Consider the following 14,247-nt stretch of genomic DNA (forward strand, 5'->3'; position numbering starts at 1 on the left):
GGGGGGAGAGGTTTAATTTAGAATTCACAAACCTTGTGAACAAACCTGGGTTGATTTATGGTTTGACATCAAAACTAGCTGAGATTTGCAATTTTGCCTGGTTTCCATATGGGAATAGGTGAAACTGAGCTTTACTGTAAGCTTTTGGCTTTCTTTGAACCCCAAACTCAGCTCTAAATCTGGGGAGTAGGAGCATTTGTTAACCCACATGGATTAAAACCCAAGAAAATGTTGAGTGAGTTTTTGCAGAATGAAACAGTCGAGTTTTACTGGCTCTGCTCTTTGTGCTCCTTTCTGTTACCTAATCTGTGCTGTATAAAAGCCAAATCATGGAGTCAGAAGTAAATATCCACTACTGCCCAAAAACTCGTTGCCTTGGTTTATTTGGTAAGGGCGTCTCTTCCAAGGGTAGCCTTAAGTATGTGGGTTATGCATAAGTTCTGCTTTTAGAATGGAGCAAATCCTGGCAGAGCTGAGAATCTATCTCTAGTTCTGTAATTACTAGACAAAGCTAAGGTTTGGATCTTTTATTGCTTGCGTGTCACAGCACTTTTCAAGTTACCACTGGCGGATGAATCAGTAGAATAAATTTCCTAGATTAACTCCTGGGGAATGGGAAAAACCTTGGTTTGTTACTTTATATATACAATCATCTGTTATTTCTACAGTATTGCTCTTTTATAATTATGTTTTAGTTCTGCCATAGCTGTGCATGGTGCTTTACAGTTAAATGAAGCAGCGCCCTGCTCCAAGTAGTTTACAATCTAAGAGCCACATCCTGCAAACCCTTTCCTATTTGAGTAGTTCCATAGGAGTGCATAGGGCTATTTGCATAGGCCCAGGTTTTTAAAGGCATTTAAAGACATGTCGGCATTGCTGTGTTCAATGCCTTACTCATTTTCAAAAGAGATTTAGACACTTAGGAACCATTCAATTGGATTTAGGCTCTGAAGTGCCTAAAATCCCTTTTGAAAATAAGACTTGGGCTCCTAAATCACTTAGGCATTGCAACACTGAGTGCAGCGATGCCTGAATACCTTTGAAAAATCTGGGTCATAAGGACTACTAACCTGAGTGAGGCTTTTGTAGGATCAAAGACTATAAATTATGGATTTTAAAAATCAACAAAACATTGACTGACTCACCCTTAATAACGTAATTAGCTGTCTGATGCATGTTCAAAAATAATCCAAATAAGATTATATAACAATAAAAAGTTTTTATTCCCAAAGAGAAAGAACAGTCAGACTTTCAACAGCACAGATATTTTGGCCCAGAGACACCCTTTGTGCTGTGTCAGAATGTAATATAATTAAAGGGACCTGGTCAACCTAAAACTCACTTATTTGAATTCCTTTCTTATGTTAAATAGCAACATCTTAGATAATTAAAATGGAAGGAATTTTAAAACTCAGATTTGCTTTGCACCGTTTATGCTGTTTACTTCTTTGCATTCAGTTGAGTTTGAAACTAGGTTGGTCTGTTTCATTCTCATTTCTAATCAGTCTCATTTTCTGGTTCTCAAGCAGTCGCACTGTGCTTTTGTTTTCTGTGTATATGCTTAGACTTTAAAAAAAATTCACTTTACCTTTGCTTTTACCTCTGCCCTTTTTGTCTTTGCTTTCATTAACCCTGTATTAACAGGGGTGTCATATGTAAGACATGGGTAATTGTCCCACTCTACTCAGGACTAGTAAGGCCTCAGATGGAGTACTGTGTCCAGTTCTGGGTGCCATATTTCAGCAAAATTGTGGACAAACTGGAGAGTCCAGAGAAGAGCAACAAAAATGATAAAACGTTTAGAAAACCTGACCTGTGAGGAAAGGTTAAAAAAACCTGAAGATGCTTAGTTTTGAGAGAAGACTGAAGGGGGGACCTGATAAGTCTTCAAATATTGTAAGGACTGTTATAAAGGATAGTGATCAATTGTTCTTCATGCCCAGTGAAGGTATGACAAAAAGTTATGGGCTTAATCTGAAGCAAAGGCGATATAAGTAGATATTAGGAAACACTTTTTAACTATACGGGTAGTTAGGATCTGGAATAGACTTCCAAAGGAGGTCGTGGAATCCTCATCATTGAAGGTTTTTAAAAACAGATTGGACAAACACCTGTAAAGAATGGTCTAGATTTACTTAGTCCCGCTGCAGCGCAAGCAGCTGGACTTGATGATTTCTCAAGATCCCTCCAGCCCTACAATTCTGTGATTCTGTGAGCACACACACGATTGAGTATTATTTGCATGAATATTCAAAGAAAGTGAATTTCACACTAAAATAATTGCAGATTGTTTTAAACTGGCAAAACCCTTCACCATAGACCTGATGCAGAGATAATTAAAAGATCTGACTTCACCCTTTGCAAGTAGTGCAGTGCAAGCATCTACGGTTAGTCTGGGTAAACAGCTGTGGTGAAAATTACAAATCAATACATGCAACATGCCTAGTATATTTTATTTTGGATGTCTTACTGTTTGACACAACAGTTAATGTTCCCCAAACTCATGGCCAGATTCCTGGCACATGAGCCATACTGTCAGCTAACTGCCTCCTTCACAGCTAGAATCATGCCCCACCAATATTTCTCCTGCTTGGAGCACCCCCGCCCGCGCCCCGCCACCCAGAGCCCTTCAAATCCCAGCCGGGCCGAGAATCAGGCTCTGCTGGCCTGCTGCTGCGAGGAGCCCAGGGGATTTAAAGGTTCTGGGCTCCCCACAGCGGTATACAAACCACCCCTATGGCTAGAATCACAGACTCAGTGACTTTGTGTGAATGTGATAAGAAAAAAAAAATTATGTCACTTCAGAAGCCATCCAATAAATTTTACAGTAGCCTGTTTTTTCTGGGAATGATGCCTTGGGCAAGGTCTGGCTGATCCGGAAGGGAAAGGTTTAATGTTTCAAAAAATTCCCTGATCCTATTTATCTACTCCAAAGCTCCAGTGGCTTCCTCACTCTTTCTTTTGCATATAGGAGTTATAACCAAGGAACAGAAACAAAGCAATGGGACGTCTGTGATTATGGGACTTTTGTGACCAATTACAGTGCAGTGGAATATTGAGTAGCCAATACTTGCAGCGAACTTTTTTGATCAGTCCATAGAGAAAAAACAAACAAACGCTGTGCTGTAAATTTAAGTTAAAAACAAATCTGAGGGAATCATGGTCTGCTTGTAAATTGTTCTCAAGCAGAAAAAGAAGTTACATATATCAAGTAAATTATTCCCAAGGAATCATTCACTCAGCTCTAGCCACAGCACCACAGGGGATATAATTAATCAGAAAAATTAAAAGTATATTTACTGAGATTTTACAAAAATCCATCTTTAAATACATACCACTAATATTAGATTCTATAAATCCCTTCTTGGGTCTAAAGCCAGCTGAGAGTAATCCTTAATAACCAATCCGAACAGTTCTATATCGAAAGACTGTTGAAAGCAGGCCAACCAATCAGCAGCCTAATGACATCAAGAGAAAAAATATACCCTGCACTGAAGATTTCATTCTGATTGTGACTTCAAGTATCTATCTTCTGATGTCATTTCTCAGGCTCTTGACTGATTGGCTGCCATGTATTGAATAGGCCCTTTAGAGGGATTAGCTGTAACCATTACTTTGGTCCATCAGTGTGGGAAGGCCCTTTGGCCAAACCATCAGTGCTGTGGGGGTGGCAGCTCTTTCACGTGGGCAAATAAAAGCTTGGCTGAAGCAGTGTAGGTTTGTTTGGATTTGGGGGCACATTTTAGACTTGGTTTGTAGCTCTTTAGGTTGTTGGTTTTACCTCTCATATTCAGTGACTATTGGCAAAGAGAAAAGCACATTCTTTCAGTGCAAAATAATATTTTCCTTAACCTAAACTAATGTAAAGTGCCCATGGCAGCATCTCTGCTAGAAATGTCCTTCCTGACTATTCCCAAGGGGCAGTGCTCTGGACAAGGTAACAGGACACTGTGATAAAAACACCTGAGTCAGCCTGCATGAGATCTTGTCTATTTGTGCTAGCACCTTTTGGGAATAATGGGTACATAGATGCTGCCGCACGCCCTCGCTTGAAGTGGTTTCCATGTATATCCATTACAGTTTGATTCAATGACTCTCAGCATCCCCACTATAAAAATTGTTCCAGCAGCCCTGAACGGGTAACAGCATTTCTACTGCAGGCAAGACCTGTGTGAGAGAGAACTCAATGTGTCTTTCACTGTAAGATCCTCCACTTTAAATTCTCTCTTAGCCTAACAGGCAGGTAAGTGGACTTATTTCATAGAAGACAGAATACCACTGTCCCACAATTTCCTTTAGCTCAGCCTATTGCTGTTTGCAAATTTAAAGGAAATAGTTTCAATCTACAAATAATTCAGTTTATAAATGCCAGAAAAAGAAGATTTATCAAACAAGCTTCACACTCTTTCTTAATTAAGATAGTATTAAAGTATGGAGAACAGAGCCGTCGAGGCAGGTGTTTAGGTTAGGGATGTGTGTTTGAATACAAGAATACACTGCCAAAATCATGTAATCCATACTGTCATAGATACTGTGTTGCTGCAGTGATTCCCCAAAAAGAATAGGCCAAATTCAGAGGTGCTGTGTAAGATTTATCCTTTACTCTGGAAGGGAGCTCAGATACCTGGTGATGTGCTTTGCCTGAGAATCTATATGGAACAGACTAGAAAGAGACTAGAATAGGTAGTTTAGGTTACATATAGGGTGACCAAACAGCAAATGAGAAAAATCGGGATGGGGGTGGGGGGTAATAGGAGCCTATATAAGAAAAAGACCCAAAAATCAGGACTGTCCCTATAAAATCAGGACATCTGGTCACCCTAGTTACATATCAGGAAGTGAGTACAAAGGAGTCTAAATTGGCTTAATGTAAATAGCAAGGAGCCAGAAGAAGCTGTAAGTTAAAATACAGGATAGTTTATTTTAATTCCCTACTTTATTACACCCTCTGGAAGATGCTTCTCCTATTACACTCCTGTCTTCCTGCCCCTTGGAATGTGACACCAACTTGAGCTTCCTTAAATTCAATTAAACCTTTTTCCTGACATGTAATGTATGTTCCTTTATGCATCACCTCGGAATCTGGCCCTCTATGTAAAACACTGCATGTAAGCAGTATTTTTTAATAAATGCAATGAGCCTTTCTATACATAAGGGTATAGAGTGCTACAGAGGGGCTTAATAAACTAAATAAAAAAGGTGTTAAGTGAAAAGAATGCAATAAAATGCTGAGTGTTTTAAAGTTTCCCCAAATGCTTGGAGTTTAGTGTGTCTCTCACTCCCAGGCATACAGACCCATGCAAGTGAGATGCGGTAGTTTAGATATCTGTCTGAGTTCATTTCTGTATATAAAAATACATTATGAGCCTTTTATCTTTCTCTTCCCATTCTCTAGATCAGAATTTGCAGATTTCTGAAAACCTCTTTGAAATAGAGTTTGCTGCTTGGATGCGGCCTCACAAGAAGTCCCATGTCCTTTCCCATCCGTGCGCTGTGATGCAGGAGGGCCCCATCAACTTTTCCAGGGAGTTTCCTTACAGGTAAACAGAACATTCAGTACAGGCTGAGAAATCCGGGTTCTGAGCCAGCTCACTCTTCCTTTGCAAGTGAATTACTCAGTGGGAAACATTAATGCTTCACAGGCTGAATGTTAAAAGTAAAAGCCTTTTCTGAGTCTCATTAGCTTTGTAGTAGATTGATTTGAACATGTGGGGAGCAGCAGCACCATCCTCTCAGCAGTCAGTGATGTTTTGTTTTTCAGAAGACCAATGAGATGAGTTCTGGATGCAAGCCAAGGGTTTGAATGGGACAGTGCAAGCACTGGAGGACTGTTTTTTTCCCCGTCTGCATTTCCCTCTTCCAGTAAAGTCTCTGTTTTTATGAGTGATTCCTTTAAACCCTCTCCCCACACTCAAGCCTCCAACAGGCAGCCTCCCCGCTGAGGGGAAGTGGGCAGGAATCCCTTTAGAACTGAGCAACATTGCACTTTGATCAAGAAAGGAGTAACCACGGTGCATCATGAAACACTCTTTCCCAACACTGTGCAAGAGCCGAGCTTGCTGCCTCTGCAGCACGTTTCGCCTCTTGCTGGTTGTAGGAGATATTGCCAAGTTTGACAAGTGATCCAGGAGCTCTTGCAGAGAACTCCCTCTTATGGCACAAAAGTTTCACTGGGAGTTTTGTTTTGTTTTGTTTTTTCTATAGGAAGGGGAAGGAACATGGGCTAGCTGCTAAAGAGGGGACTGGGAATCAGGATGCCTGGTTCTGTTCCTTGGTCTACCAGCGACTCACCATGTGGTCATGGGCAAGTCACTTCACCCCTGTGCATCAGCTGCTCCGTGTGCAAATTAGGGGCAATGTTTACATTCCTCTCTGCCAAAGCAGGAAGATGCCCGTTCATTGCCATTTTTCTTCCTCTCCTGCCTCCCCTTGCACTCCCTGAGATCAAGGACAATATTCCAATGCACAGAGGGTTATGCCGGTGGAGGAGGGGATTCCAGAATTCTGAACTCAAGTGTATATCTGGATTGAGGATTAAAATCCAGTCCTCATGTAACATGAGACTGTGAGGACTGTTTCATATTGCAGTTTCTTACCTGTGTCTGATGCCACACCTTGGTTAAATCAAATGATCATGTTTTTCACCCTTGCAGACAGAAGCACTGAACAATATGTGTAGCCCTATGACCAAAAGAGGTTCTGTTCCAGGAAACCCATGGAAACTACAAGGAATTTTCAGTTTGGGGGCAGGAGGGAGCTACCCGATTTCACTCAGATATTTGCATTGATTCCGAATGTTGTGTTCCAGCCCTGGGCTGGAAGCAGAGGCTGCAAGCAGAGGCTGCCTCTTCCAATGGCACTTCCAGGCCAGAGCAGTGTCACTGCACAATATCAAGCAGCCACTGACTCTGATTTTGGGAAAAGTTTAAATCCTAAGCCAACAGTTTTCCATTGGAGATCGGTTTCTTAGGGGATCGTTGGCCTCCCCTGAACTGAGATTTCCAGCTGGACCCTGTATTTTTTGGTTCTTAAGTATGCTTCATAACTCGTGTTTTCCTCTTGTTTTTTAATCTTCTTTTACTCCCATTATTTTAAATTAATCTAATGTGATATTATAGACTAGCCTGGGGACCTGTGACCACTCATGACTTGGAGGCAAAACTGTGTTACCATAGGACGATGCTGGACTTGTTTAAAGAAGGCAAAGCAAGCAGCCTCCTTGTAGAGAGAAATCTGCAACCTACAAGATCAATCCCTAGCAAAGGGTAAGTAGAGAAGCCCTCTGTGTCTGCCAACCCATGATGAATAATCACTCTTGTTCCCCCAGGCTTTTCCTAATCCCATCATGCTTCACTCACTGGCTACCATCTGATCCCATCATTCCCTCGGTAAAGATGTGTACAGCAGTCTCACTGCTGGCAAAAATCCAGGAAAGGCAAATATTGCATTTCATAAATGTGTAAAATAGTAAAACAGTTCTCATGGTCACCCTGAATTTTATTTTATTTTATTTCATTTCAAAAGTAAGAGTCAGATTTCTCAGCGAAAAAAAGGGAATTTGTTTGGGGCAAATTCACAATTTTATCTAAGGTGTAATAACAGCAGCACAGAAAGCTGTACTTCCTAGCAGAAATGACAGGTGTTTACAAAGCAATCCAGGGAATTATCTGCCAAGTTACCAGGTGTCATGAAGTGAGAATAGGTCATTTCAGTCAGCACTATACATATAATAGAATCATAGAATCACAGAATATCAGGGTTGGAAGGAACCTCAGGAGGTCATCTAGTCCAACCCTCTGCTCAAAGCAGGACCAATCCTGGAGCAGAGACATGCAGAGCCCAAGTCTGGAAATCCCACCCCTTTGAACACTGACTCTCAGAGCAGAGAACAGGCCTTTAGGGTAAGTAGACAGCAGCCCAGACTGTTGGATGTGCAGGTGGTAGCTGCCTGCACTTATGAATGATGCAGTGGGCACAGAACAAAGGTGGCTGAGAAGTGCCCAACAAAGACAACTCTGATCAAGATATTTTCAGAATGTGTGTGTTGTATAGACACCAGGTTGGTGTCTCCTCCTGCCCAACACTTTGTTGTGGCTGTTTGTAAAGCATGGATGCAGAAGGTTGCCTAAAAGGAGAGAGTCTGCTTTGTGGCTGGATCCTCCAGAGATATTTGAGAAGCTCACCCTGGTGTAGTAAAGGAAGCTGTTGTTTGATAACCATGTCAAGTTATTAGTATAATTCTGATACGACTGCCTGGCTTATTCAAGAGCCCTTGAAGAGCATGCAGAATGTCATGGTTACGAGGGCCGGCTCCAAGCACCAGCTCAGCAAACAGGTGCTTGGGACGGCCAAGGGGAAGGGGCAGCATGTCGGGCTCTTCAGTGGTAGGTCCCTCAGTCGCTCTCGGAGGGAAGGACCTGCCGCTGAAGAAGAAAGCGGAGGTGGAGCTACCGCCAAATTGCCGCCGATCGCGATCATAGCTTTTATTTTCTCCCACCGCCTGGGGCGGCAAAAACCTTGGAGCCAGCCCTGATGGTTACAGGGCTAGCTACATCTCTCTGGATGCACCTCCACAAGTTCCCACCAGATGAGCCTCAAGCTGTCAGCTTTTGTGGGGTGAAACCCCGTGATTCTCCCTTTCTTACACCAGGACCTCAGTTGCAGACCTCTGTGTGCTAACCATGATTACCCTCACAGGCCAGAGTTAGTTTCAGTTTCTGCAGTTCTGTGAGCAGTGGCATCCTGTGACCAGTCAGCCTCTTCAAAATAAAGTATCATTTATTCTTAACAGTAGGAAAACCACATAGCATAGGAGAACAGGGCAACCTATGTATCTAATGCTTACTTTCCCCTGTGATGTGAGCCAGGTAGGCCTACCTTCTTCAGACTTCCTCCACAGAGCCTCTCTTTGTGTCAGCCTCTTTCTCTGACAACTGGTCCCCCTTTCTCTTCAAAGAGGGACTTTTTAACTGTTTTGTCTCCTTCTGGCCTTAGTCTGCCAGCCCTAGGAGGCGGGCCCTTCCTAATTAACAGCCCAGCCATTGTTTTCTTAATGATCCTTGAGGCATTTTCCTCAGAGGTATCTTACCTCTAGTCATTATCTCATTTCCTGCTTGCGTTTCCTAACAGCCCCTTTTGACTTAGTTCCATATAGTTGACAACAACTGCCCTTTCCACAACTGGACGATCATAGAGCATGAATAAATGAATACAGAGTGCCCACCTCCTCCAAGCATAGTACCTACAGTATTAGCATTTAGGAAGATTGAAGTGTACCTTTACCTTAATATCAATCACTTGGAGATGACTCTGTCTTCTGTTTTTCTTTTAAGGAGGTACATCTTGGTGAATGCTGAGACTCCTTCAATATCCTCAACCCCGCCTGTAAGCAGCCCACTGGAAGACAGGTTACTGAGTGTCCGATTCCCCAAACAAAAAGAAACTCTGCCCCACAATGTGCACAAGCAGACTCAGCCTCCTGCAGCAATGCGACACCCTCTTGCCTTATGAAGGCATTTCCAGGAGTGGCTAACACCATAACAAGACCACTTGTTTAGTCCTGCAGATCACATTTTGTAATGTGATATTTTTTTCAAGCTATATTGTTATCTGTTTTCTCTCTGTAATCTTGTATTAATACTCCATAGTTGATACTCGTTAGTGCCAAAGTGAATATTCAATGAGCAATAATAGCCAAAGGAGATAGCATTTCCTAGGTAGGCTGAGAACCGGGGAGTAGGGTCGTGGAAAACTTTTATGCCAAAATCCAACTTTTCTGGTTTCATTACCAGAGCTGCGCTCTCACTAGTGTGCACTGACCTCAAGACCATTTCATGTGAACCTGGGACTGGGTTGGGCCTCCCAACAAACTTCATACCACTCTCCCTTAATCTGTAGCCATCTTTATGAGGGAGTGGGCCTTTACTCCCCCAACAAATGTCTTTGAGGAGGAGCTAGATGGTCCTCTCTTCCCACCAGCTGTCATCCGAGGCGCTGGCAAGCAGGCTTGCTGTGCTTCCCAATACCAAAAAGGCTTCTGAAGGATGCCAGGTAGCCCTACGCTACCCACCATCCGAGACCTGAGGTGACTCAGTTGGCCCAGAACTACTTGACAGGGTTTGCCTCCATCTAAAGATCTTGGGAAGGGGAGAGTGGCCCAGAACTCACCATGTGGAGACTCTAGAAGGCTGGTAATGTCCACTAGCTTTTGCCCCCTCCTTGAAGACATCTGAAGTAAAATTTCAGTGTGGAGAGCCAGGGTGAACCCAACACTGAGGGCTGCAAAACAGATTAACTGAAATTCACCCCCAACCCCAAATTGTTTTTTGTTCATTGAAGCCAACAGGTTTTATGTAGTCCTGCCCGAGAACTCAAGCCCTCAGTGCAACCATCCATTAATTGCCAGAAACTACCCAAGTCAGAGATCCAATCACTCCAGTAAACTGTGTAAAAGTAATAAATGAAGGGAATAGAAAATATCAAACATTTCACCCTGGTTTTGTCTTTCATTTTCACACTCAGCTTTTATTTCTTTACAATATCATACCAGCTAATTATGCTACAATAGTGAACAGACAAGCAGGATTGGTTCTCATCATTAGGCTAAGCCAGAGGTAGGTAACCTATGGCACGGGTGCCGAGGCGGCACGCAAGCTGATTTTCAGTGGCTCTCACACTGCCCAGGTCCTGGCCACCGGTCCGGGGGGCTCTGCATTTTAATTTAATTTTAAATGAAGCTTCTTAAACATTTAAAAGCCTTATTTACTTTACATACAACAATAGTTTTGTTATATATTACAGACTTATAGAAAGAGACCTTCTAAAAACGTTAACATGTATGACTGGCACGCGAAACCTTAAATTAGAGTGAATAAATGAAGACTCGGCACACCACTTGTGAAAGGTTGCCAACCCCTGGGCTAAGCTAACCATGTTATGTCTGTTACTCTCCAAGAGTCCTGCTAAATCAGGGCTCCTGCAAAAGGGAATTACAAGTTCAATTATTTCCACCAGTTCCCATGTATTCTACTATGTTGTGGATCCCAATTACAACACCGTGATCCCTGACAGAGTTAAAACATGGTTTAATCTTGCAGAGTAGCCAGGATCAAACTGTTTTACTTGTGTGCCCAAGTCATGCTGTAGCACTGGACTTTAGCAGGGCTGTAGCACAGTTCAGAAACATGTTTAAAACATGGTTTGGTACTGTATACTCTACAAGCCAGTACAGTGCCCCATGTCAGGGAACAAACAAATGAATTGCTATAAGATAGGACCATAGATTAGTCCATTTAGTAGGTGTCAGAGATCCACAGGATCAGTGCTATGTCCCCAACTTTGGACAGTGTCTTGGAGGAACCCCTTCGATTTTCCAGTCCCCCAAGGGGTCTCACTTTCCCTTCAGCATAAACCACACCGCCTCCCAAGATTGAACCTCTGGGGCTTCAGAACTCTTGCTTCACACCTGAGCTCTGTTCAGCGAGTCCAACTGAGATAGACTGGTGGAGACCTGTACACTATTCAGGGATTAATGCTCTTCACACAGTATTTGCAGGGACACTCAAACAGTGTTTCCAGAATAGTAGGTAGGGGTTGTTAGTCAACTGGAACACAGCATAGGAAGTCCTTAAGTTAACATAGGCCTGGTCTACACTACGGGGGGGGGGGGTCTTATTTGCGTAGCTGAAGTCGCATACCTTAGTTCGACTGACTTACCCGTCCAGACGCCGCGGGGTCGAACTCCGTGGATCCAAGGTCGACTCCGCCACCGCCGTTCGTGGTGGTGGAGTTCTGGAGTCGACCGGAGCGCGTGGGGAGTTCGAACTATCGCATCTTGATTAGATGCGATAGTTCGAACTCCGAGAAGTAGAACTCTCCGCGTCGACCCGCACGGTAAGTATGGACCTACCCATAGAGACATGGAGGGTAAAGCACAGGCCATTCTGGTCATTCCAGAGCAAGCCACCTGCAAGCTGTAGTGAACTCCTTTTTCTGGCACTCTGTTTTTCTCTTTGACTTCCTTCCTTAGTCGGTTCCCAGGTGAGAGAGCCCCAAGCTCCTTCCAGAAGCCAGCTCTTATCCCTCCACCTCAGACCTCAGTCCTTCATTCTCCAGCTGGAGGTATCTGCTCAGCTTCCCTGCTGAGAGGCAGGGACATCCTCCACCCTCAGGGTTGTTGTTTGCAAGGTGTCAATGTCCTGGTGCTTGGGTTTGCCATTGTTTTCTTTGATTTTCCATTGATATAAGTCAGCCAAGGCTGGTCCTTTTTAATGACCCATTCAGATTACTGAGACAGCTAGGCAATGTGCACACAACTGTCTCTTAGACCTGATCTGCCTTACAAATGTACATTGGTATAACTGCATTGCTCAAGGCTGTGAAAAATCCACACATCTGAGCAATGCAGTCATACCGACCTGACCCCCAGTGCAGACAGCCCTGTGTCCATGAGAGGGCTTCTTCCTTCAACACCTTGACTGCAGAGGTGCAGTTGCACCAGTGCAGCTGGGACGCTGCTGTGAGTGTTCCCAAGTCCTCAGCCTGCCCTGAGACCAAACTTAGTCCTTTCCCCAACTGGGTAACCGTGCAAAGTATAGAGGAAACTGAGGCACACATAGGCTTCAGAAAAAATCTTACCAAAAATGCTCACTTCATCTCAGTAGGTAAGGTATAATGTGATTTTCCAATATGGTTATAGGATGCTTCTCAGAAGAAAATCTATCTAGAACCCAGCTATGTTTACATACAGTTGCTTCTACAACAGATTCAGCAGTGGCGTGGACAGGGCCTTGGTGTTTGAAGGAAGGTGATCAGAATGTGGTTTAATGAGGCTATGAGCCAAGGTTACGATAACTAGCCCTATGATAGAGGGTTTTTGAAAGAGAGACTTATTCTAAGCAAGGAACCAGGGCTGGCTCCAGGTACCAGCAAAGGAAGCAGGTGCTTGGGGCGGCTAATGGAAAGGGGCGGCACGTCCGGGTCTTTGGCGGCAATTCGGAAGCAGGTCCCTCAGTCCCTCTCGGAGGGAAGGACCGTCTGCTGAGTTGCCACCGAAGAATGAAGCAGTGCAGTAGAGCTGCCGCCGAAGTGCCGCTGATCGCAGCTTTATCTTTTTTTTTTTTCCTTCGCCATTTGGGGCGGCAAAAAAGCTGGAGCTGGCTGTGCAAGGAACTATAGTGAAAATTAATCCATAGCTACCAGCAGGGCATTGAGTGGCAGGTTCTCACATCTCTCAAGATTCACTACATACTTGGCTGCACCTGTCTTGCCATAACAAGCCATAAACTTCCAGTCTCTATGATATTAGGTTGCCTGGCAACAGTGCCTCTTCTCTGAATCCAGTCGTCTTATACTGAGTCATCAAAACCTTTTTGGTTTTTATCTATGCAGCATCAAGTATTCCCTTTACTAAGCATAATGACAATTGCCACTGCAGGCCCTTTTCTCTGTTTGGATTGCCTCATCTCTCTGCTAATGCCCAGAGTTGGCTGCAGGAAGTTCTGCTGCATGTCTGATCAGAGCTCCATTTTCATGTCTGGTTTTCTTTTGCTTTCACTGACAATGTGCAGAATGTGAAAATAGGTCCCCGAGCCTGATAAAAGCATGTGGATTTCTGAATAGCCATTGGTTTGGTAAAGCACTTCCTTTGGGGCAGTTGTTTTGCATGTGGAGGTGCTTGGCTGGCAGTTCAAGACCATGACCCTTCAGGACAGCAGAACCATTTAACCCAGAGAGCAGTTGGAAATTCTCACTGCTTAATTTATTTTAGATTTTATATTGTGAGTGTATTTATTGCTCATAAAACTGAAGGCCCAAGACTATGGCTAAAGCCAGCTGCAGTGTGGCAGGGCGTACCCCTATGCAGCTATTGCGATGCACCATATTCTTGACTTGCTCCACCTCCTGATTTTCCAATTGCAAGCTGCTGCACAGCTCTGCCAGTGAACTGGAGACCGCAGCATGCCTTCATATTCATTTCTGGGCACCACCATCTCTGCTGTGTTTCCCAATCCCTATCTGTGCATTGTGGGAATAGAATGTGAGATGCTGAGATTGTTTAGGCTTTTGGGATGAGTTGATTGTGCTGGGAACTGTGTGTGAAGGGCTGGCCTTGGGCTTGTTCTTATTGGCCAGCTAATAGGATGATAAGTCAGACAGGTGTGTGTGTGATATGATACTATATATTGGTTAGCTGTGCTGGCTGTGTTTTAATAATTAATTAATTATTGTTTGTTTGATTGCTATATA

The 14,247-nt window shown here is 43.7% G+C and overlaps 1 protein-coding gene across 1 annotated transcript in view; it reads left to right on the top strand.

Moving 5' to 3' along the window:
* The window catches only part of LOC120369068, an 81,720-nt gene extending 72,210 nt beyond the window's left edge, over positions 1-9,510 (top strand). Inside the window, exons 32-34 of the mRNA XM_039481955.1 lie at positions 5,396-5,540; positions 7,119-7,265; positions 9,333-9,510. Of these exons, the coding sequence (XP_039337889.1) occupies positions 5,396-5,540; positions 7,119-7,265; positions 9,333-9,510 (470 nt within the window). The remainder of the gene's footprint in view (positions 1-5,395; positions 5,541-7,118; positions 7,266-9,332) is intronic.
* The last annotated feature ends 4,737 nt before the right edge of the window (positions 9,511-14,247 follow it).

This window comes from Mauremys reevesii, linkage group 7, assembly GCF_016161935.1.
Source record: "Mauremys reevesii isolate NIE-2019 linkage group 7, ASM1616193v1, whole genome shotgun sequence".
NCBI lineage: Eukaryota > Metazoa > Chordata > Testudines > Geoemydidae > Mauremys > Mauremys reevesii.